The sequence below is a fragment of the Tasmannia lanceolata genome, unplaced genomic scaffold (genome assembly GCF_043159265.1).
Source record: "Tasmannia lanceolata isolate RefF3 unplaced genomic scaffold, GAP_Taslan_0.1 ptg000006l, whole genome shotgun sequence".
Taxonomy (NCBI): domain Eukaryota; kingdom Viridiplantae; phylum Streptophyta; class Magnoliopsida; order Canellales; family Winteraceae; genus Tasmannia; species Tasmannia lanceolata.
This window is the reverse complement of record NW_027518683.1, coordinates 10,484,804-10,506,874: the sequence shown is the minus strand read 5'-3', so window position 1 is coordinate 10,506,874 and position 22,071 is coordinate 10,484,804. Positions and strand designations below refer to the sequence as shown.

Genomic DNA, 22,071 nt, shown 5'->3' with positions numbered 1-22,071 from the left:
AAACAAAAAGTTGGTGAAGATCGTAAAACAAAAACATACTCCTCCTCTTGCCGTCTCTCCAGTTTGTATGTTTCGCCAAATTGACGTGAGTTAGACTCTTCCATGACCATGGCCACGACGCTCTCTCGCTTTCCTTTTTGACTGTCTGTTCTTCTGTCTTTTTTTTTCTTTTTTTTCTTTTGCAGGCTTGATCAACGGTCTTGATCTCTTGATGTTTAACAAGATCAATGGTCTTTAGGGCAAGTCGCTTTTACTCTAATTCTTAAAAGACACTTGATGGGGCCCGCTTCTGCCTCGTTTATTTGATCAGAGAGAGCAAACATAGGACCGGATAAATGAGCGTGAGATCATCTCGATCGGATGATCTTAGGACCTCCCTCCATCTATCAAGTCCCTTTTAGGGGTCCGCTATAAATCGCTTAACAGCTGATTTGTACTACTTTATCATCGGCAATGGATGTTTGTTCATAATGGGACCAAGATTTGGAACGGAACTTGGCTCCCCAGCATTGCGGAGGAAATTCCTCCACAACCCTCTAATAGCAAGGGGTGTGGAAATATCAATTTCATAGGGGTGTTGAAATATCAAGGGGTATGAAATTGATATTTCCACACCCCTTGTTCCCCTTGATATTAGAGCATTGGGGAGGAATTTCCTCGACCCAAGTTTTGTTCCAAGATTTGCCTCATGATGTTCCACAAGATCAACTGTGTTCGTATCACATATGCCACATTGTAGGCCCAAAAAAGAATATGGATCTTTTTTTATACGAAGGAGAGGAGGATTCAATCATTTACTCAACATCAAGGAACCCAATTTTACGAAATAAGGAATGCCAATCTTTTCTAATTTCTTCACTATCCACTTGTTCTCGAATTGGTCCATTCAATGCTTCTAAATCTCACTGTGGGACAAAAGAATCAATTCAAATCAAAGAGTTCCTTGAATCGGATGTGTCTATTTATCTAACCCTCCGTTGGAAGATTCAATTCAAATAGGCCTTGCCAATCAAATCTTCTCCGTTGGAAGATTCTTAATTTCTAACCCTCGGTAGATAATTTTGGGAGCATCCTACCGTCAAGTACCGTCCAAACTGAAAATACATGCACGACCTAGTTTTAAATTTGCACCCATTTTTTTTTGTAATCTAACACTTTGCACTGACTTTTGACTGCCCGTTGGATTTAAAGGAGCAGAAGGAATTCAACACAGAGATGTTTCCCTTTAGCTTCATTACTAGAACCAGGAATCTACTCAAAAGGCATCAGATATAGACAGGCTCATGACTTTCAACATTGCAACAAAAGGTGCATAACCATGCGCTTGTGATGGCGCACCCATTCCAGTTTCCCTCTATTTAACTGCCATTTCCTGCCTATAAAATTTACAAAATACACATCAAGGAGAATGGGGTAGAACCTAATATTTAGGATGCGTAGGAGAAGAACCCGACTCGGTATTGTTAAAAAAAGAGGCGAAGCAGAACTAAGTCAAGATGATACGGATCGAACTCTGCTGGACTTGTATCTCTGCATGGATTTCTTGTCTGCAAATTACTGAGCAGTGAAGATGCAGAACGTAGGATTCCAAGCGGCAGCGCAGAAATGAATGGCAACATCGAATGTCGAGTGTCATCGGTGATAGGTGCTTTCAGCCGTGTTCTTGGAGAGAAGGGTAATCAAAAGTAGTGCTAATTCCCCCACCCACCAGAAAATCCTACCACTGCCCTATCTCTACCTCCAAGTTTCCCAATGCTGGATCCTACAACCGCCTCCTTTCTCTCCACCATTCCTCATCTCAATCATCTCCTTATATTTGTTTCAATCAGTGCTATAATAACTTCTCACCTCCTTTCCCAATTTCCTCCACTAGGTCCCTGGCTGAGAAGCTTGTTGTTCTCTCTGTTTCGCCACTTATTTTACCAGTTGTCACAGCAGTCATTCATCTCATTTTATTATCCTCTTACGCATCGAATTGCAGCCTCCACTTCTCCTCAATCTTTCCCTTTGTCGCATAATCTTTTCCCTTAATTTTCTCACCTGAACTCTCTCTTGTGGCTGGAACAGTCTCTTTGCCAATCAGTGCTGCATTTCTTTCTCTAGCATCTCTTGGACACTCCTCGACGAAGAGGTTGTTACATGGTCAAAACTTGCACGATCAAGCTAGGGGATCCAATACATCTTTCGTTCATTCAAGTCAACCCAATATCCATCAAATTTATATAACACTAATTTGCATATACCGGTCCCCATCTTTATCACCCTTAGCTCCATACCCTACAACAAACATCTATCAAACATACAAAACACAACCCCTACCTTTCTTGGCATAGATAAGTATTTTACAATGAATTTGTGATTACTTCGACAGAATAATATACCTACATACATCCAAAAAAGCTAAGGGGTTGTGACTTGACTGTGTGGATGTATGAAACACAACATCCATTATTAAATTTTGAATAGCAATCAAAAGTAGAACGAAGTTTTCTACAAACCATCCAATTCACGAATTGCATCTAGAGCATCACGGCGGTCATCAAAGTCGGTTAAAGCATAGCCTGGTGGTTTTCGTGCGACCCATATACTGCATCTCACAGTCGAGTCATGTTAAACAAGTAATGATACAAACAAAAAAGATAAGAGTTGAATGCAAATTCATGTAACGATCCATATAATGCAGAAAATGAAATTGAATCAACTGACAAAGTAGAGAGAATTCCCAAGTATAACAAGCTTTCAAGAAGTGACACAAAGAGGCTTTTGCCAGAAGGCAAAAGAAAGAAATGCCATTATTAGAAAAACCAACCAAAGTAGAACAATCATATGTCAAAGAAAATGTTTCAAGTAGCATTTTATATCGCCCTTGAATGCTTGACATGACTGAAGCGCACAGTAAGTCTGAGATGTAGAGAAATATGATGCAATTCATGCATGAGTTAGCGGTTATAATTTTTAAAGATACTCATATAATGAAGTGGAATTAGAGATTGTGGAGTGGATGTTTGGCATATTTGACAGCAACTTCAAAACTGAGCCTTAAGATGAAGAGCCAAAGCCACACGGATGCCTACTTGTGTTGTATCGTTTCACATCCAAAAGTAACATAAGCTGTTAGTGTCTAAAGGCTCAAGTATGGAGCATCAGATTCCATGAAGCGCTGTTTAAAAACTACCCAAATTAATTGTCAACTCATCAAAGCCAACTCCCTTTTACCTAGTCTGAGTTCACGTCTGATTCCAAATTCTGCCCTACCAAGTCAATCAAAACTCCTTTTGACTCAGGCCAAATTAATGAAAAACTGATTACGTCAATCATTGACTCACCCGAGTCGACTCAACTCCCATTTACCTCGACAGAATTCTCGCCCGAGTTGAGTCCTGTTTCCTTGAATGTTTGTTGCTTTGTGGTCATTTGGCATAAATCACCTGGATCAACTACACTGAATCTTGAAAAACAAGATTTGAAGCTCCAATCAACAGATCGAAGAGAGATTAAAAAAAAAGGTGTGGGGGGTGGCGGGGGAGTTCAGTATTTCTACGATCAACTGCAAAGCATGGACAGAAGAAATCTTGACAGGTTGAGCAGTGGAAACACTTTTTTAATACAACAATATGCAAATAAAATTTAAAAATGCAAAATTAATGACCTAAAAGTAGAAGTGGTATGCTTATGAATTTTAGGTTCAACTTCAGATGGTGTGTGGTTGCATGGGAAAGAAGATAAGGCCGATATTTAAGAGAAGAAAAGAAACAGTGATAAAGTAAGCTTCCTCAATTGATTATGTTCGTACTTTTCATTCAAAATGGAAGGGCTAACATGAGGTGTTATCACTCTTACTAGTGAAGATATCATAGTGTCATGTTGACATCAGCAGGGCGGCAGTCTGGTTCGTACGCATTGAAGTTCCATGAACAATGCTATTTATTTTTTTGGATTTTTCAGTATTTTTATTGAATTGTAGAGGTTGTTCTAGGTGGTGTTTTAGAATCAAGATATGGCTATTTGCGTGGGTTTAGGTCTGGTTTTTTGGAATTTTGATTCTAATTCAATTTCCAAAAACCTCAATCCAAAATTAGAAGTTGGAAACTTTAATTGAGAATTTTTATTTTCACATATGTGGGGTATAAATACAATTCCTAAGGGCCTTTTAGAGCATTGCATTATACTTTTGAGGAAGTTGAATTCTACTTGCCACTTGAAGATGTAAGCTGTGTTCTTGTTTATTTCTTCTTGATTTGCGCTTTAGTTTCGCTAAGATCCAAAACAATGACCTTCATTCAGGACTACATCAACATATAAAGATTACAAATACGTAAAGAATAGCAAAAATTAGACAAAAGATGCATTAAGGCTGTTTTAACAGTCATATCATCACATTGATGTTCCATTAAAAAAACATGCATGCCCGACATATACATTAGCTATAAGGTAAAAAAAAATACATTTCTTATATTTCAAGTTCCCGTTCAGTTGTCCTAGGGTCCAAATTCCCAACATATACACGAGACATTGCTAGCAGACATACATATCCAACATAAATGTCAAAGAGGGGAAAAGTTAAGGACATCTTCTAACTTGGGATTTTAAAATCAGAAATGGTATAGGCTAGAACAATACAAAACTATTAACTTTCAGAAAGAAAAAAAAAGCGCAATCCATTCAAATGAACATGCATTACACCATATAGAATTATCTTCTAGACTATGAAGCTATTATCCCATGAGCTGCATATGAAAAAAGAATCCATCAGTGTTAAAAAATTTGGACTTGAATGAGAACTTGATACGAATGTAAAAATTTGGAAAACCGAGTAGTTTATTTCATATGCATGCTCTATTTGCTGCATTCCAGCATTATACTATGATAGGCCAAGTTGAAGTTGACTTGAAAGTGAAAACCAAGTCTAGAAGGTAATAATTTAGTCAAAATTTTGAGTTGAAACAATTTCAGTTCGTAAAAACTGGACCGGGTCTCAATTAGCAAATCAAGTGGTAATAACTCATTACAGTTGAGTCCAAAAAATTAAAAACGCTGTTAAGATAAGCAAAAATTGAACAGTTACTCTCAAACTTTCAATAAACTAAGCTAGCCCATAACATAGCCTGAGCTGAGTCTAATCAGTGACCTCTCCAAGTACTTAGAAGAACTTTCAGATATGGAATTTATCAACGGAGATAGGTGTGTATAATACAAGTGACACAACAATACATCAACAATCTTCACATTCGTGTAGTGGTGCGTGCTGGCTAACAAATCTCTAGCGAATCTGTTTAAGCGTGGCATACTTTTAGCCTAGTGTCACGGGCCAAATATTTGAGCAACGGAATAACCCGTGCGGCGCCCCAACATGCACAAATGCTAGGGCAAGCCTTCAATCGTGCAAGGCTTTAAAGGCCCTACACGCCAACACCCCTTGATGCTTCGAATCTGCACACAAACTCTAAGCTGTTCAACATGCTACTTGGCTCAGATCTTGACATGCGCTTCTAGATACCTACACTCATGATCAGTCTGCATCACGAGTACATCGAACATAAGGCCTTGGGGCCTAATGCAAAGTCCATCGAGTACGAGGCATGACGATGCCACGCACCAATCCGCCAAGCGCTGGGGCTTGGTCATTCAAGGAGCAAGATGCCCCATGGACTGATCCATAAGGTGTATACTTTGCGAGGGCAACCGAAGACGCCCCGGCACGAACCCATGGAAGACCTAGAGAATGGCCTACCCACCAGACGTACCGCGGTGCGAAGGGCAAACAGTATAGGTAGCCCCCTGCACCGGTCCGTACGCGCAATGCATATGGGAACCCAACCCAACATGCACTGTCTTTGGCACCCATCCTCGCCAAAGAAACTAGAGCATCCCTATGGATAGCTCGCAGTCCGCACCCAAATCTCCCTTAGGGCATGCCTACGAGTTGAAGTATGATTTCCTGCTATGTGCGACAGATGCACAAGCAAGTCCTCTTGCAACCCATGAGCAAGCCGCCAAGGTTCCTGCCCACACCTGCTGGGCCTAACGGGGGAGGAGTCAGCAAGTCACGGGGTCAACTCCTCCTATAGAGTTTGGCCAACCTACCCTCTTAACCACCAGTGGCAACCAAAGGTGCTGTAAATGACGACTTCTCAAGACGCAACGAGACGAGGTAGGTTTGGATTTTAATACCGGTTGTGTCCTGAACTGTTTCCCCGTGACACTAGGCTCGTTTTCATATGATGCTTGAATTGACGGAGACAAGATGTCTATAGATCAGAAAAATAGAGAAGGTCCTTATATAGAAACTACTAAAAGTCTAGGGTTTCAAGGACCGAAAATTAACAGATAGGAAACATTGAATGGTTTTGGTATAGATCCAAATGGGTGAAAAAAACTGATGGGATGACGATATGAGAGAAGTAGAGAAGAGATTAGTGTTTACCTTTAAACGAAGAAGAAACGAGAGTTTTTCGTCGAAACAATAAGGAATCGCAGGAGAGAAGTCCCACGAAGATTAGAAACCCTAGAAGTTCTTTTATTTATTTTCAAGGCAGAAAAGACTTTGCTCGTATTTATCGGAATAGACAGGGTGTTCGCGGTCGGTTAGAACCGAACCGAACCGAATAGCTTATCAAATATAACTTGTCAAATTTCGATAACCGAAACCGAACTGAAATTTTCAAAACCCAAACCGAAACCGAAACCGAACCGGTTATTCGGTTAACCGAATAGTTGGAGAAAAAGGGAAAAAAGAAGAAGCAAAATCTCGGTTTGGATCGGAGGGCTAGGATCATCCTATTGAAATGATTTTTTGAGCACAACCTAATTAAGTTGTGATCAATCAAATGGACGGTTTTGATCATCCTACGGGGAGACCATGTAGCAATTTTTTTGAAAAAATAATGGTTTTATCAATAATTTTGGTTATTCGGTTAACCGATTTTATTTTTTTTAGATAACCGAACCCGAACCGGAATAACTAAATTTCCAAAAAAAAAAAACCAAAACCGAACCGACCAAACCAATTCGGTTCGGTTATTCGGTTATAATCGAATATTGAAGATACATAAACGGAGGAAACAAACAGGCCCCAAACAAATAGGGATGCAATTCGGGTTGGGTCGGGTTGAAGCCAACCCGAAACTCTAAACCTTCAACCAGAACGGTCTCAACCCGACCAAGGCTAACCCGGGTAATCCGAAAAATTAATATCTCAACCTGAACCCAACCCGATTTCCCAATTAGGGTCGGGTTAACCAGTTATGATGATATCTTTCCCTTTTAGGGTTTTATGTTCAAAAAAGATGAAACAAGAAATGGTAAAAAAAAAAATTTTAATTGTCGGGTTTTGATCCTGTTCAGGTCAACCCGACGCCTCAACCCGAACCCGACTCAAACCCAATCCTGTGATTTTTTCGGGTTGAACCTGACCCGAGTTGCACCCCCTACAACCAAAAGGCTACCGTCAAACTGGATACATTGTCCTCGAATAAGACCTTATCTTTGATTTCCTGTATTCGAGAAAAGGTTGTCTTGGAATTGCTTTTATCCCATGTTTCGTATTTCATTTTCTGTCTAGGATTAGGGCTTCTTTGGATGACTACTAGTATACTACATTTGGAGCCAGGGGCGGAGCCAGGAATTTGCTAAAGCGGGGGCATAAAAAAAATTTACAAAAAAACAATTGATCAGAAAAAAATCTTATAAGACCAAATTCATGATCTAAAAGGAATGCCATTTTACATTGATAATTCATAAGTATCATGCTAATTTTACGACTGTCCTTGGACCGGGGAGTTGCGTAAGCTCCCACCAATACTGCGTTAGTTAATGCTTATAGAGGGGCGATTTTCCGGGAGATAAGGGTGTTAAGCACATAATAGTTCCAAGACTGTTAGGCCTTGTGTTAGTGCATTTGGCGCACTTCTCCGCCGGCTTGCCACTCAGCGGAGCCACTGCTTGACTCGCCATCGGGAAATGTTTGCTTTTTGTAGGCAGCCATCGGCTATTCATTTTAGGAGGTTGTAGTTCAGCCCTCTTTTTTATTAGGAAAACCTATAAAAGTGAACCGGATATCCCCTTTCAGAAGTTGGATTTTTGACTGCTATACTACAACCTCTGCTCCTGACCTACCAAGAGCTAAGCGTGCCTACATTAATATACTTTCAGACATAGCTCCAGACTTGTATAGAGTGGTTACCTAAAGAGAAGTAAGGCTTTGTTGGCACTGACACCTCTGAGTGATAGGCAAGCCAGTTATAGGTGTCCCACTCCCATTGGGTGTTATATTCCATGATTCTCCCTCTCGAATGGTTAGCGAAGTCAGATCTTTCAGTTGGAAAAGGGGTTAGCTAACTCTGCTCTTTCTTTTGTTTCCACTGTACTCGATTTTGAGAATGAAGAACACAGGCTAGCTTATTTTGAACATGTTCAGAACCTGGATCACTCATCCAGACACAGTCAAGCTTTGTCTGGACATTCTTTCGTTGTATACCCCCTCAAGGTCACAATTAAGGTAATAATCTTACCTTTTTCTCAAATGCTTGATTGGTCTGCTTCAGCACAGCAAATGTACAAACAAAGTGGACTGCTGTTTGGCTGACCCTCTTCTTCCCATTCCGTTGACCTGTGATTCAATGCACTCACTATATGTGTCCGGTTCAGAAGTGGATACAGAAGCCATGGCAGGGCCGATGATGACTCATCTAATTCCGTGCTGTGCTTTTTAAAATCCCTCTCAATCAGGTAAATAAAGATTGGAAGGTTCAATGAGCTATGCGAAGGGAAGACTTTTGGCACTATTATTGTCTATATACAAGTAGCGTAGGCGAAGCTGTGGTGACTCGTGGAGTAGGCAACGAGCGGAGCTTGAACAACAGCAAGTGAACTTCACTCAAGACTCTACAGGGAGTATGTTACGTGCTCAATCCAGGTGTCAATAAAGTTGTTGAACAGTCAAAGTGGTTAGAACGTGGATAAATCCTATATCCCCACAATGTTAGTGTTAGGTAGTTATTCTATCTTTTGCTAGTTTTTAGGCTTATTTCAGTTATCTTCTATAAAGTGGGAATGTTGTAGAGCAAGAAGGAATATGAATGGAATTTCTTTCTCTTGGCACCGTCTAACTTTTTGGAGGTACTGGTTTCCCTCGAAGCAAACCAAACACACACTTCTTGTGGTCATCCTTCCTTTCTTATATTTTCTAACTCAAAATAGGAAAGAGAGAGGGGAAAACACCACATAAAGATATTTATCTTTTGGGTAATCGGCCTAATATGCCATCCGTTACGCTTGCACGTAACAGAGTAGAGGGAGACAACCATTTTAGATTCCAGCCGAGAAGACCAGGAATAGGAAGGATCAAGAATGTCATATATCTCAGGAGCTAGATCAGTTCCTGATGAACAAGTCAGAATTGCCTCAACAAAAATAGATGGAATTAGACATAAAAAAGCCATTCAGGTTCGTTATCGATTAGGTATCAGTGGGAACATCAAGATGAATGAGTTAACCAAGTATCAGACGGGCAAGACCAATGAGACCATCTCTTTGTCGGGCCTGTCCCTTTCCATATGTGGCGTCTTCCTTACCTATCATAAAATGAAATCATTAACTGACTGCAATATCCCTTAAAGCCAGAAGGAAGGTCGTGGCTCTTCAATGGGGAAGGACCACGCTAGTCGTCTGAGTGTGTGGTGTGTAGTGGGTGCGTCTTAGTGTCTTCTTGCTACGAGAAAGAAATGAGAAAATAGCATTCTCGAAACTAAACTCTTTTTCTCCTTAAAAAACAAAGGATTGGCATTTGGCCAAAAATCCATTTTTTGATTTATTTCATCTATTCCATGACCGGAACAAAGGAGGATACACGTTAGACCACGATTTTGAATAAGAAGAGATATTTCAAGAAATGGCGGATCTATTCACTCTATCAATAACCGAGCCGGATCTGGTGTATCATAAGGGATTTGCCTCTCCTTCCTTCCAACATCTTAATAAGGAATGCGAGCTTTCTTTCTATCGAACTATACCAACACTACTGCGCAAACAGAAAGCGCAAGGATGCTGTCGACCACACCTCCATATTCTCTCTTCCTTCTTTCTGTTCTTTATGCTATTTCTATTTTTGATGTGTGTCCTGCATGGATGTGTTGAATTAGGGAGAGGTTGCACGGCCAAACCATGATGATAGTCCATAAGGTAAGAAGGGGATTTGGAAGTGCGAGTAGAACGCCGTGGTGGAGGCCGGGGTGGTCAAGGGTGAAGATGTGGTATCAATGGGAGAGGGAAAGGCTGAAAACTCGGTGTGATCTTCAATAGGTAAGGGTAGAACAGTGGATGAAGGGTCATTTTTATCAAAAAATGGAAATTGGACCAGTAACCATGGATTCCTAAACTATGTTATCCTACATGGGCAAACAAAGCGCCGCAAGTGTCCTTTGGCATTACCAGTACCATAAAATATGTAAAAGTCGGGAACTCATATCCATCTGGAAAAAGGCATCGTGCATAGTTCCGTGGATAAGGAGGTTGGTGTGCCAATCTAGGGCGGGTCTTCATCGAGCAGCTCTGTAGTTCCAGCCATTGTTCCGAAACCAACCGTTCTTTCTGATTTCATCCCCGAGAACGATCTCAGTCTCTAAGAGATTTAATATTGTCCATTGAACATTAATGTGATCAATGCTTAAAATCCATCAAGAGCCAATCATCCAAGTAAGTAGGGACAAACATATAGAGAAACTTGTGTTCGCCAATCTGATCATCAAACTCGATCATGCCCATGGGAAAATCTGTACAAGCATCATATAACAACTCACTAAAATAATGGCTGACTGATTCGATTCTATTAAGAGCTTAACAAATTAGATTCAGCTAACCAATTTAGTCCATAGTTATTGAATTAATGCTGCGTCATTACAAACCACAAAATAATTAGATTTAACAAACTAGCAAAATTAGTCTACTATCTACTAGTTCATCTGGTATACACGAGTGTTACATACCTTGAGAGTTGACTTGCTTAAGACTTAAAAGAAGAGAAATAAAAACTCATAAACAACTTAAGATTCTAATTTAGTAATTTGTATGCAATTTGCCTGAGACTTGGGGTGGAGAGAAAGAGAGGGGCTGTTTGTTCTGGATTTTGAGAACTGATTGTGTGTCCCAACCCTTTAGTATCTTTTTGTTCCTGTGTGTGTGTGTGTGTGTGAGAGAGAGAGAGAGAGAGAGAGAGAGAGAGAGAATTGCTAAAATATTGGAAACAAATCCCTAAAATCTTGCTATTTTGGAAAGGAAAAATAGCCACAAATGGCTTTTGGACCAAAAAGGGTATACAATTAACGTAAAGACATTTGCCCACCTTCACGAAAATTAGGAAATTGAAGGGGGCAAAGGGCATTTTTGCTATTTAGATTTTTTTCAGATTTTTCAGGGGGGCAATTGCCCCCCCCTCCCACACCAACACATGGATCCGAATTAATGTTCCAAAAAGGCATCGTCCTTGCTTTAACATGATTCTACGTCAAAAATCGTTTAAGTTGCCCATTGTTCACGCTATAAGGGGGGTGAATGCGTACTGCTGAGGGGGTGAAAATATCATCTCCCTTACATAATTATTATAATCAAGAAAATTAGGGTTAAATCTGGACCCAGATTAGTCGAAATACCGACAAAATGCCTTTGTTAGAAAAATCAAAACAAAATATCAGTGCATTCGTACAACAATCCCAACCATCCAGTGAGTTGATTATTTGGAGAGTACAACGTGAACATCTGGTGTCACTCGTAATCAAATAGAAATGCTATCCCCACGTTCTCAATGTTAGCCTGCCAGGTGGAGATAGCTTTCCTAGTGGGTTTATTGGGCACAGGGATAACTGTCCCTGGAGAATTGCAACGGCAGTAAGCAGGGAAGGTGGATGGGAGGATATTATTATATGAAAATCTAAAGCGGTGCCTTCTCCCAACTTATTCTAGGATGGGATAAACAAATATACTTCCAAAGAGGCCAAAATGTTCCACTTGCAAATAAGATTAAATAAATGAATCATTTTAGTAGATAAGGACCAATTTTGGGGGCATCCAAAGACGCCTTAGACCACCTATTCCTTCCCACCAACCCACTTCCAACAACATTGAATCTGCCCATAACCTGTTCAAAGGTGGTCTTAAGTCCACACGAGGTGCCATACAAGTGGGCCCCACTATGGAATAATCTCCTGATATAGAATATTCAAAAGGGAAATGATATCCGCGCCCCTGATGGATAAACCCCCGACTCTATTCGTTAGGTTTTAAAGGGGTGAATTTATCCTAAAGCAGCGAGCCACTCTCACAGAGACCGTCGGGCGGGGGGGGGGGGAGATATCAGCGCCCTATTAAAAAACCATTAATCAATAATAATATATGGCAATAGTTTTGTTCCTGCAGGAGGCAGTGGTTGAACTGTGCAACTCAACGAGAGAGAGAGAGAGTTGATTCATCAGTAATTTCCACAAATGTTCTAAAAAGAAATTGAAAACAAGAAGCTGAAAGTACTGAGATATGTACATTCAAAGTAATCTGATTCAGAGATGATTATTTTCCTTTTTATAAAGAAGACAGCCAATCAAAAAAGGACCTTCAACTGGTATCAGTGTAGAAAATCTACTGCATTGCTGAATCTGCATTGAATCTCCATCAAAGTCACAAGCTATCAAACAAAAAAAACTAGAATGAGGGGCAATTTTTTGAGTATTGTATCTTGTATGACCTGTAGATGCAGGCAGTTTCACATGTACAAATTGGCTTTGATTCTTGTTTAACTGACTTCATGTGCTCTCAGTTCGGAATGACATTGGCAAAGGGACTTTCATCTCCAAATTTAAGACCCCATATCCCCTAGACCTTCAAAGGAACCAGATATCAACTTGTAAAGTCATATTTGTATGCGAGGTCTCAAAGGCAAGAGGATGAGAGTCTTCAGTATAGTTCAAAGATAGCCTTCAAATGACACTTGATGAACAGATTTTGGTGGTTGGACCGAGGCAGAGGCCAGCCCTTGAAGCAATTTTATAACGTCAACAGTATCATCGAGGAAGTATTTTGCCTTGCTCGGCTTCTGACCGACAGTGCAAGCAAAAACTTCAGCTATTGCGGGCATGGATGGGTTGGTAACAGCACTTGCGAGGCTCTCAAACATGTCTTCATCCGACCTGTCATCCCCAATGCACAACACAAAATCCGGAGGCTTTCCCCTACTCAATGTGGTGGAGATCACGTTTTCTACAACTATACCTTTGCTTATGCCCTGCATGTAGTCAGCAAGATTTCAATTATAAGCCACACTGCTAGACCATTTAACACTGGGATGAGAGGAAAAGGCAATTACTTCACCTGTGGTTTCACTTCCACTATATGCTGACCCCTTTTTACAACCACGGGCTCGTTAGCAAGCACGTTCTCTAGGTGATCGAGAAGTTCCTTAGCCTGGCATGATCCAAAATCTGGGTCAGCTTCTTGATGGTGCCAAACCAGTGCACTTTCTTTGTGCTCAATATAAGACCCATCGGTTGTCTCTGTGTAGAGTTTCATTACAGGTTCAGCTATATTTTTCCATTCAAAATCTGTGGCTAGCAAACAGGATTCCCATGGAGAATCGCTATTCCACCTACAACAGAAGCACCACGTTTATCAACCAAAAATGCATACAACCAGAACAACAGTATGAATCTATTAAAGATACATATAATGAGTAGACTACTACCACGGATCAATCAAAGATGCATATAATCAAAAGATTACTGCAATGAATAAAAAATACATATAACTCAGCAGGGAAACGAAAATAAGCTACAAATGATGAAGCAGAGAATGAAACAATAAGTCTGTCAACATGTACATAAGCTCAATACCTCGTGAAGTAGCCATGCTCCGCTGAAATTCCCAAATTCTTGCAAGGGGAAAACCACATACTTAAAGACTCTTTCCCTCTACCACTGACGATAAAAACAATATTCTTAGGATCCCCACATAAGCTATTCAAAATAGAAATAACCTCACTGCTGGGGGTTTTGTTGATGGAAGCTTGCGGCATCACAGTACCATCGTAATCCAGTAAAATCACTCTGCTATTTGCCGCCTTGTATGCGGGGGCAATGTGCTCAACTGATATTTTCCTGAAATTTGGACCCAAAGCAACAACCCTGAAACCCAAACCAAATCCAATGCCCCAACACCTTCTGTGGAAATGATCTCTGCAAGCTCTCTCCAGATCCTGGTAGAAACTCTGAGCCCAGTAAGCAACATCATGAGAACTAATATATTTATAGTGCTTCTCATGTCTCAACTGCTTCTCTGCCTCTGGCATAGTGATGGCCAGATTCATGGCATCAGACACTGCATCGATATTCCATGGATTGACCCTGATAGCTCCACTGAGAGATGGAGAGCAGCCAATGAATTCAGATACAACAATAATGCTCTTTCTCGGGGACGCATTGGTATCGATACCCAAAGCCATATCCAACGCAGGTGTTCCTTGCCTACAGACTGTATACTTGTAAGAGATCAAATTCATCCCATCCCTCACCGCATTCACCACGCAACATTCAGAGATGGTATAGTAAGCAACCTTGTCAAGGGTCGAAACTGGGCCATTGATGAGGATAATTGGCTCATAACCAGCATACCCATACATCTCATTGATCTTTGCAGCCACAACATTGGTTTCATTCTGAACCTCCTGCGCATCCTGACCACGGCTCCTCGCCGGATTAGCAATCTGCACCAAAACCACTTTCCCTTTCAATTCTGGATGCTGTTCTAGAAGCTGCCCAAGTGCAAGAAACTTCAAACTAATCCCCTTAAACAAATCCATGTCATCAACACCCAACAACACAGTCTTCCCCTCAAACTGCTCTTTCAGCTCTCGAACCTTGGTCGCAGTATCAGAAAGCGAGAGCACAGATTTCAACTGACCCATATGGATTCCAGCAGGGAGAATCTTAATGCTCACAGTTCTACCATAATACTCAAGCCCAATATAACCTCTTTTCGATTCATAATCCAAACCTAGCATCCTACTACAACATGAAAGAAAATGTCGCGCGTAATCGAAAGTATGGAAACCAATAAGATCCGAATTCAACAGAGCTCGGAGGATCTCATCACGCACGGGTAACGTTCTATAGATCTCCGACGACGGGAAAGGGCTGTGCAAGAAGAATCCGAGCTTAACCCGATTGGATCGTTTCCGTAAGAACGAGGGCAATACCATCAAATGATAATCATGGATCCAAACATAATCCTCATCAGGGTTTATGACCTCCATAACCTTATCCGCGAAGATCTTATTCGCAGACACATAAGCCTGCCACATCGATCTATCAAAACGGGCGCCATGATTGGGGGAAAGAGGGAGCATGTAGTGGAAGAGAGGCCAAAGGTGGTGTTTACAAAATCCATGGTAGAATTTGTTCTGAATTTCAGCAGGGAGGAAGGTGGGGACACAACGGAATTTCTCGTAAAGGAGTTGTGCAATCTCGTCCTGCTGTGAGAGGTCCACGTCAGCTTTCAGGCAACCAACGTAGATGGCTTCTACATCAGAGGGAAATCCATCCTTGAGCTGAAGGACGAGGGCGTCTTGGTCCCACTCGAAACGCCAGGTGGCGCCGGAGGGTTCGCGGTGGGCCCGGAGAGGGAGCTGGTTGGAGACGATTATCCGTCTCTCTAGGGCAACAGACGAGACAACTTCGTCCGATTCATCACTGCGAGAATCGTCGTTTTCAAAATCGGATATGATTCCGGGTACGGTCATGACTCTAGGGAGACGGTTTATGGTCCGGCCCAGATTGGGGAAATCCTCACCGGAGACCAAATCTAACAGATTTGCACACGATCGAGACATCATCTTTGAACAAACTAAGGGTTTTGATTTTCACGCCTTTTCTCAATTTTAGGGTGTGGGTTTGGTGGGTTTATTGTGTTTTTTTATTTTATCTATGTGTGTTGCAGACGATCAACATGAATTTAAGAGAAGGAAGAGGAATAGGAAGAGAGAGAGAAATCATTTTATTCTTCTCTTCTGTTTGCCTGTTTGGTATATGAATGAGGAGAAATGATTACAGACCTGTAGATAAGGGGAGACAAAGGGCGGAGGAAATCATCGTACGTTGAACGGATCCTTTCTAACGTTCCCTTGCTTCTCTTTTCTTCAACTCTTAAACAACTCGAATCTCTCTCTATCTATCTACGAGAGGGCTTCTTCTGAAATATGAGCACCAGAAACTGAAAATAACCCTTTATACCGTGTTTCTTATCCATGTTTAACCTGTTATATCCGGTCACGTAATATGCGCACGAGATTTCTGTTTCTAAGTTTAAAAGATTTTAAATCAGATCTAATATCTCCCTAAATTGGAGTCGGTTTTTTATCACGACGTAATCCTTACGGGGCCCACACATTATGAAAAAATGACACAAAATATCAAAAGAAAAGATTGGGTTTGTGGAGGGATTGAGAATCTGAGATAGTCTGATTAGTGCGTGCCTTTTTCAGTATCTCGACGTAATCCAATTGGGCCCACACACAATAGAAGATTGGATTTTATTGAAGGATTGAGATTGTTTGATTGGAGCAATTTGTAGGACTTTGACCTTTTTATGGTAGGGCCCACAGTATGAACGGTTGTGATGACCCACCTGTCTTTTTCGTGGGTCCATTTGTTAAAATAGATTATTCTCCCATTTTGGCATTAATATTGTATTTTTGGATGAATCCGTTATCCGTAGGATCGTTATAAATCTAAAAATTACTGTACTTCTAGAAACGGGGATATCTCTTCTCCGAAATCTTTTAAAAACGGCACGCTCGTTGCCACGTGTCGGTGACCATTTAGCGTTTCATTACAGCTGTAAAAAGCACGCACCCGGTCACGCTCGTGGATAAGCTCCAGCTGGCACGTGCTTTTGAGATAACGATCCATTTTACCCTCCACCAAGATAAGACTCTTTCAATTTAAAACCCAACGCCCTCTGCGAACCGTCCACGCTTCATTAGGGACACGCGGCATTCATCTGGGTTCTACCAGAGACGTGGCTATCTATGGTTGGACGATTTAAGATTTAAAATATCAAGGCCGGCTTTTGACTGCCGACGTGGCTATTCTATTTATTTCCCATCTCCCACCGCTGACGTGTGCATGATGACGTGGCATGCACGGCTTCGGTTTGACCCTCTAAATGTCAGTATCCCCTATCCGAAAATTTCCTCTCTGTGGGTCCCAGGTTGTGAGCGCACACGTTACTTCGTCGGTCCACTGCTTCAAAATACGAATTTCTGGTAACCTCCGTATGGGCCCCACGTCAATACCGATAAAAAAAATACATACATCATACATACGGGGATAAATGGATAATGCTAGACTAAAATCCACCGCTTAAACTTTACCAAAAAAAAGTCTCAACTCGTTAGGGATTTGAAGTTTATCTGTGGAGGTTAGATAATCCAACGGTCCTAATTTTTTTAAAGAAATATCTTAATGTACCAGAGGGCCCCACCAAAGATAGCTTCTAGAAAACGGATTAGCACCATCTTTAAAAAGGTGTTTTGTTTCGTAGGGGAAAGGGCTCTAGACTCTAGTCTAGATATGCTTGCAATTTATAGAAAGGAATATTCCGCTTTCTTCTCTTTCAATATTCTCGCTGTGTGTTCCCTGTTAAGATAAGATAGGGCCCATTATCCAACAAATCAATGTTAATAAATACACACTACGGGATAAAAATATAATGTCTTTTCGGTAGGACAAGGTATTGCCTTCTAGATATGCAACAATACCTAAAGACCACAGACAATATACCTTGCTACTCATCAGCCTTAGGTAACCACTCTTCTTTTTCTTCCACTTAAATAATTTGCTTGTGTTAAGTATTAACCGCACCCTAATTAGCTTATTTTAATTGAGTTTTTAAGGAAAAAAAGTATCGGAGCAACAGTACACAATTTATAATTTGAAAACCTAACCTAATCCTTTAGATTAGATTTTGATGGTGTTAGGTTGGGCCTCAATGAATAGTGGATCGCGTGTCCCCCTCTTTGAACAATGACAGACCCCTTATGGGAAAATAATGGCGTAAAAGATTGGCATTGTTAGGCTAGTTCCTAACAGCCATTTTTTGGGCCCACCTTCATAATGTAGACTTGATCTGATCTTTTGATCCAAATGGTGATCATGGATCTGAGACATTGCTCCACCTCGATCGTGTTTGGGGTTCCACCTGAAAGCAAAGATACTACATCCGAAGATTGATAGGATGTGGATGGGCTTATATGGGAATGGGCACCTTTCCCTTAATGGGCTACCTTTTAAGGGTGAGTTTTGCCCAGGTCTCAATAGGTGTTATCAGAGTGAAATTGTCGAAGTTAATGAGCTACAAAAGAATGCTATGATAGTTGCTTTCAGATGAGGTATTAAGTGGTATCAGAGCCGGGCCGTAGTGACCATGGATGTCCCTCCGAGAACGGAAAAATCCCACGGGGACAGGGGCGGAGCTACATGTACTATAAAGGGGTAGGTGTCCCTCTTGAGTTGGGCCAAACTCCTTGATAGGCCCAACTCAATTGGGCCTAGCCCCCTTCAAAATTTGAAGCCTGTCCCCCTTATGTATAGATCCTGGCTCCGCCACTACACGGGGATGATCTCAGTAGCCTCGGTATGCCTCTTATGATAGAAAAATCCCTCGGGGAAGGTCTCATTCTTGCTGCATGGAGGGGGTGAGATTGTCCACGTAGCTTCCCCATGGAGGGGGAAATTGTTGGGGGTTCCACGTGAAAGCAAAGATTCCGCATCAGATGTGGATGGGCTTATATGTGAATGGGCACCCTCCACTTAACGGCTAGCTTTTAAAGGTGAGTTCTACACGGGTCCCAACAGATCGAATGGGTTTTTTTCTTTTGAAACGGTTTTTCATTTGGCATGTGATGAAGAGCATGTGAGTGGTGTACGAGATCAACTGTCTCGATTACACATAACATATCCTCTTTCGGTGCCCCAAAATTGATCAATACGAATGATGGTGATGTTGTGCCCACATAGTCGGCCTCTATATACAATTATACAGTTAGGTGATTAGTTGTGGCATTTAAAACCAATTGATTTCAAGAAGCGAAATGAAATGAAAAAAAATAAAAGGACAAATTCAACAAAAGAGGCATCGTGAGACGACTGAGAGAGATAGCTACGTTTTCCAGTGAGGTTTTGAAAAATCAACCCTCCTGAATGGACAAGGCATGAAAACGTGATTGGGTTCTCTGCATTGACTACCTTTACGTGTAAAAGATGAGCACAATTAGGTATTTAATAATTATAACATACTTTACCTTTATAAGGTTTTAAATACCTTCGGGACCCCCCAAGTTTTCCCACCATATACATACGTATATTAAATATAAACTGCACTTTTTTTTATTGGCCATCTTTTTTCCCGGTCATGATGTCTTTGAATGGTTGAGTTCATACTAGGCATCTAAAGGGGTTTTGGCCTTTGTGGGCACTTGAACAATAAGGGAGTGTAAATATCAAATCCTCGCTGAAATAACAGGGAAAGTATGTTGATAGAGCAATCACAACTCCTCCACTTTTATCGGTTCCATGGATTGGATTGATAGGAGATCGAATCTCCGTCCTTGGTACCACCTTTTATTGAAAATAACCTTCTGTTGATGAGTGGGCTCAATCGCCTTCAATGGAGATTGAAGAAATGTCACCATCCTATTCTGCTTTTGAGGAGCTGTGAATATCTTAATCACGCTCTTCTCTTTCCGCTTCGTGGCATCTTTGGGTATGGTGTAGGACATAAACCACTAACATATCACCCATGCTTGAAGATATTTATATATTGGTGGTATCAGACCCCCTCCGACACCGATATATCGGCAGATGTGTCGGGTATATTCTCAAATATTTCTGATATATTGATGTGTCAAAAGGCAGTTGATACCGGTGTGTGTGTGGACTGATATATTGAGGTACTGGCAGACATGTTGGGAATATTCCTAAATATTCTTTCTAGGGAAAAATTTCTATTTCCACGATTTAGAGGATAATGAAGTGAGTGTGGTTAATTTAGAGGGATGATATCAATAAACTTTATACTTGGATACTGAGGTTAAGTAGTGTATACTCGGTGGTACTTTCAAACAACTTTCCAATGTGGAGCAAGTGGATGGGAGTGAGAAGGGCCCAAATATATCTTCCCTTGAAGATAAGATCCGTGATGCATTGAATAAGCACCGTGGAATAGGGACCAAATGGCTAATGCTTATTGCTTCACCACGTTGTACTAAAAAAAAGGTGCGTCACATTTACATAGTAGGCCCCACCTTTGTTTAATATGATCCAATTCCCGTGGTATACGGACCTTAATAAATGGACGGTCTGGATCGGCCAAAGGTCAGCATAAATAATAGTGCCTCGTGAGATCTTCCTAGGGCCAAATCTAGTCAATAGCCGCCCAATACTTCCATTTGCATGAAGGGAAATTCAACTTGGATCCTTTTCTCTTGGATTCCAAACGAGTCTTCATTTACCTGAATTGTTTTTCCATGGAATATTCGTTTCAATGTGGAAAAAAATAATATTCCATCACTGTTTTTACTTTACATCCACGCAGTGGGATTTTTTATAGCCTCCAGTCATCCATGCTCCCCTCTCTAGTGTTTCCTCACCAAAAGGAAGCCTCTAGAAAGAGAGAGTGGCTTCTACAACCTTTGCCATTCGAAAACAAAATTAATAACAGAGTTGCAAGTTGCAACTTAAAACAATGTGGGCCCACATTATTTGGATGATTTTTTTGTAGTGTTTGGATTCGGGTATGGGCCCACATTGTTTGGATGATCCAAAGCGTTCATTTGATGGGCCCTGACATAGATAGGATGTGCTCAAAAAATCAGCTCCATCGGATCATCCTAACCCTTCAATTTATGGACGAACCTTCAATTGAGGGGGCCTACCTTAAACAAATTGAAACTACAGGGGTGTATTTGTCACGTTTTAAACTATAGGGGTGGAAGTGGATATGTCAGAAACTAGAGGGGGTGTAAATGTAATTTTCCCCAAAAAAAAAATCCCAATTCTTTTGTACTTAGGTTTAAACTTTAAAAAATCCAAAATTATTAAAAATTAATTTTCTTCTCAAACTAAGCACAATTTTTTTTAATTAAACCCGATTTCTTCCTAATAAAATGCTAATTTTATGAAAAATTCAAAACTAATGAAAAGACACGACTAAAAGTTGAACTCAAATAGTACTCTGCGCATTTAACAATCCTTCTGTAGTTTTTATTATGTGTTACTTAGAAAATAAGTGTACATATAGCAGATATGTGTGTAATAAATAGAACAATACTCGCATCTTTTCTTTTTTTTCAATTTCTTTTTGTAATTCTCAAACATTTGCCTTGCCATTTATTCCTTAATCGAAACTTTGTAACTATGGTGAAATAATTTTTCAAATAATTTTTTATCCCGAAAGAGCTGACACTGTCTTAGCCAATCCTCTACCACTGCATCTTGGTCGAACAAAATCATATGGACCCTTCTCGACCAAAACTACGTTCCATTGGTACACCACATTCACAGTGATCTAAGCTATGCATGGGCTGGTCAAGAAGTATTGTTACTTTGTTTCCCATGATTCCTTTTTCGTTGGGAAACTTCATAGAAAACCAAAACCGTTACCTTCTTTGTCTAGGTTTTGGAAACATAGATATATAAGGTTTCAAAACTCTTCGTGAAGTGTGGCGTGGCGAGAATGGCAGCAAAATGTGGGAGGAGAGAAAGAGAGAAAAAGCAAGGGGAGTGAGGATGAGAAAAGGAGAAAGAAGAAAAGGGTTTCTTCTTGTTTTTTTTTTTCCCGAGTTGCTCTCGATGTAGAGTCTTGAGTGAGAGAAGCAAGAAAAGGGTTGCGGGTTTGTGGGTTTCGGGTTAATCCATTGTAATCCTTGTATATTGTTTTTCTCATAATGGAAGATCGTGTTTCTCCCCTATGGATGTAGGCTTGGCTAAACTAGGTAAATCTTGGTGTTCATCGTGTGGCTTGTGTTTATTTTTCTTT

At 40.8% G+C, this 22,071-nt stretch overlaps 1 protein-coding gene across 1 annotated transcript; it reads right to left on the bottom strand.

Moving 5' to 3' along the window:
- Positions 1–12,529: 12,529 nt before the first annotated feature.
- Positions 12,530–16,242, bottom strand: LOC143879643 (putative alpha,alpha-trehalose-phosphate synthase [UDP-forming] 9). Its single transcript, XM_077382130.1, has 3 exons — positions 13,872–16,242; positions 13,354–13,627; positions 12,530–13,267 (listed from the first exon to the last, which is right to left on the bottom strand). The coding sequence occupies exons 1-3, from the start codon at positions 15,866–15,868 to the stop codon at positions 12,950–12,952; spliced, it is 2,589 nt and encodes an 862-aa protein (XP_077238245.1). The 5' UTR covers positions 15,869–16,242; the 3' UTR covers positions 12,530–12,949.
- Between the last annotated feature and the right edge of the window lie 5,829 nt (positions 16,243–22,071).

Coding starts and splice junctions, on each gene's coding strand:
- LOC143879643 (XM_077382130.1), bottom strand. CDS start 15,868: ATGATGTCTCGATCGTGTGCAAATCTGTTAGATTTGGTCTCCGGTGAG. Junction 13,628..13,871: donor GAGCATGGCTACTTCACGAG/GTATTGAGCTTA, acceptor CTTCTGTTGTAG/GTGGAATAGCGATTCTCCAT. Junction 13,268..13,353: donor TAGTGGAAGTGAAACCACAG/GTGAAGTAATTG, acceptor GACTACATGCAG/GGCATAAGCAAAGGTATAGT.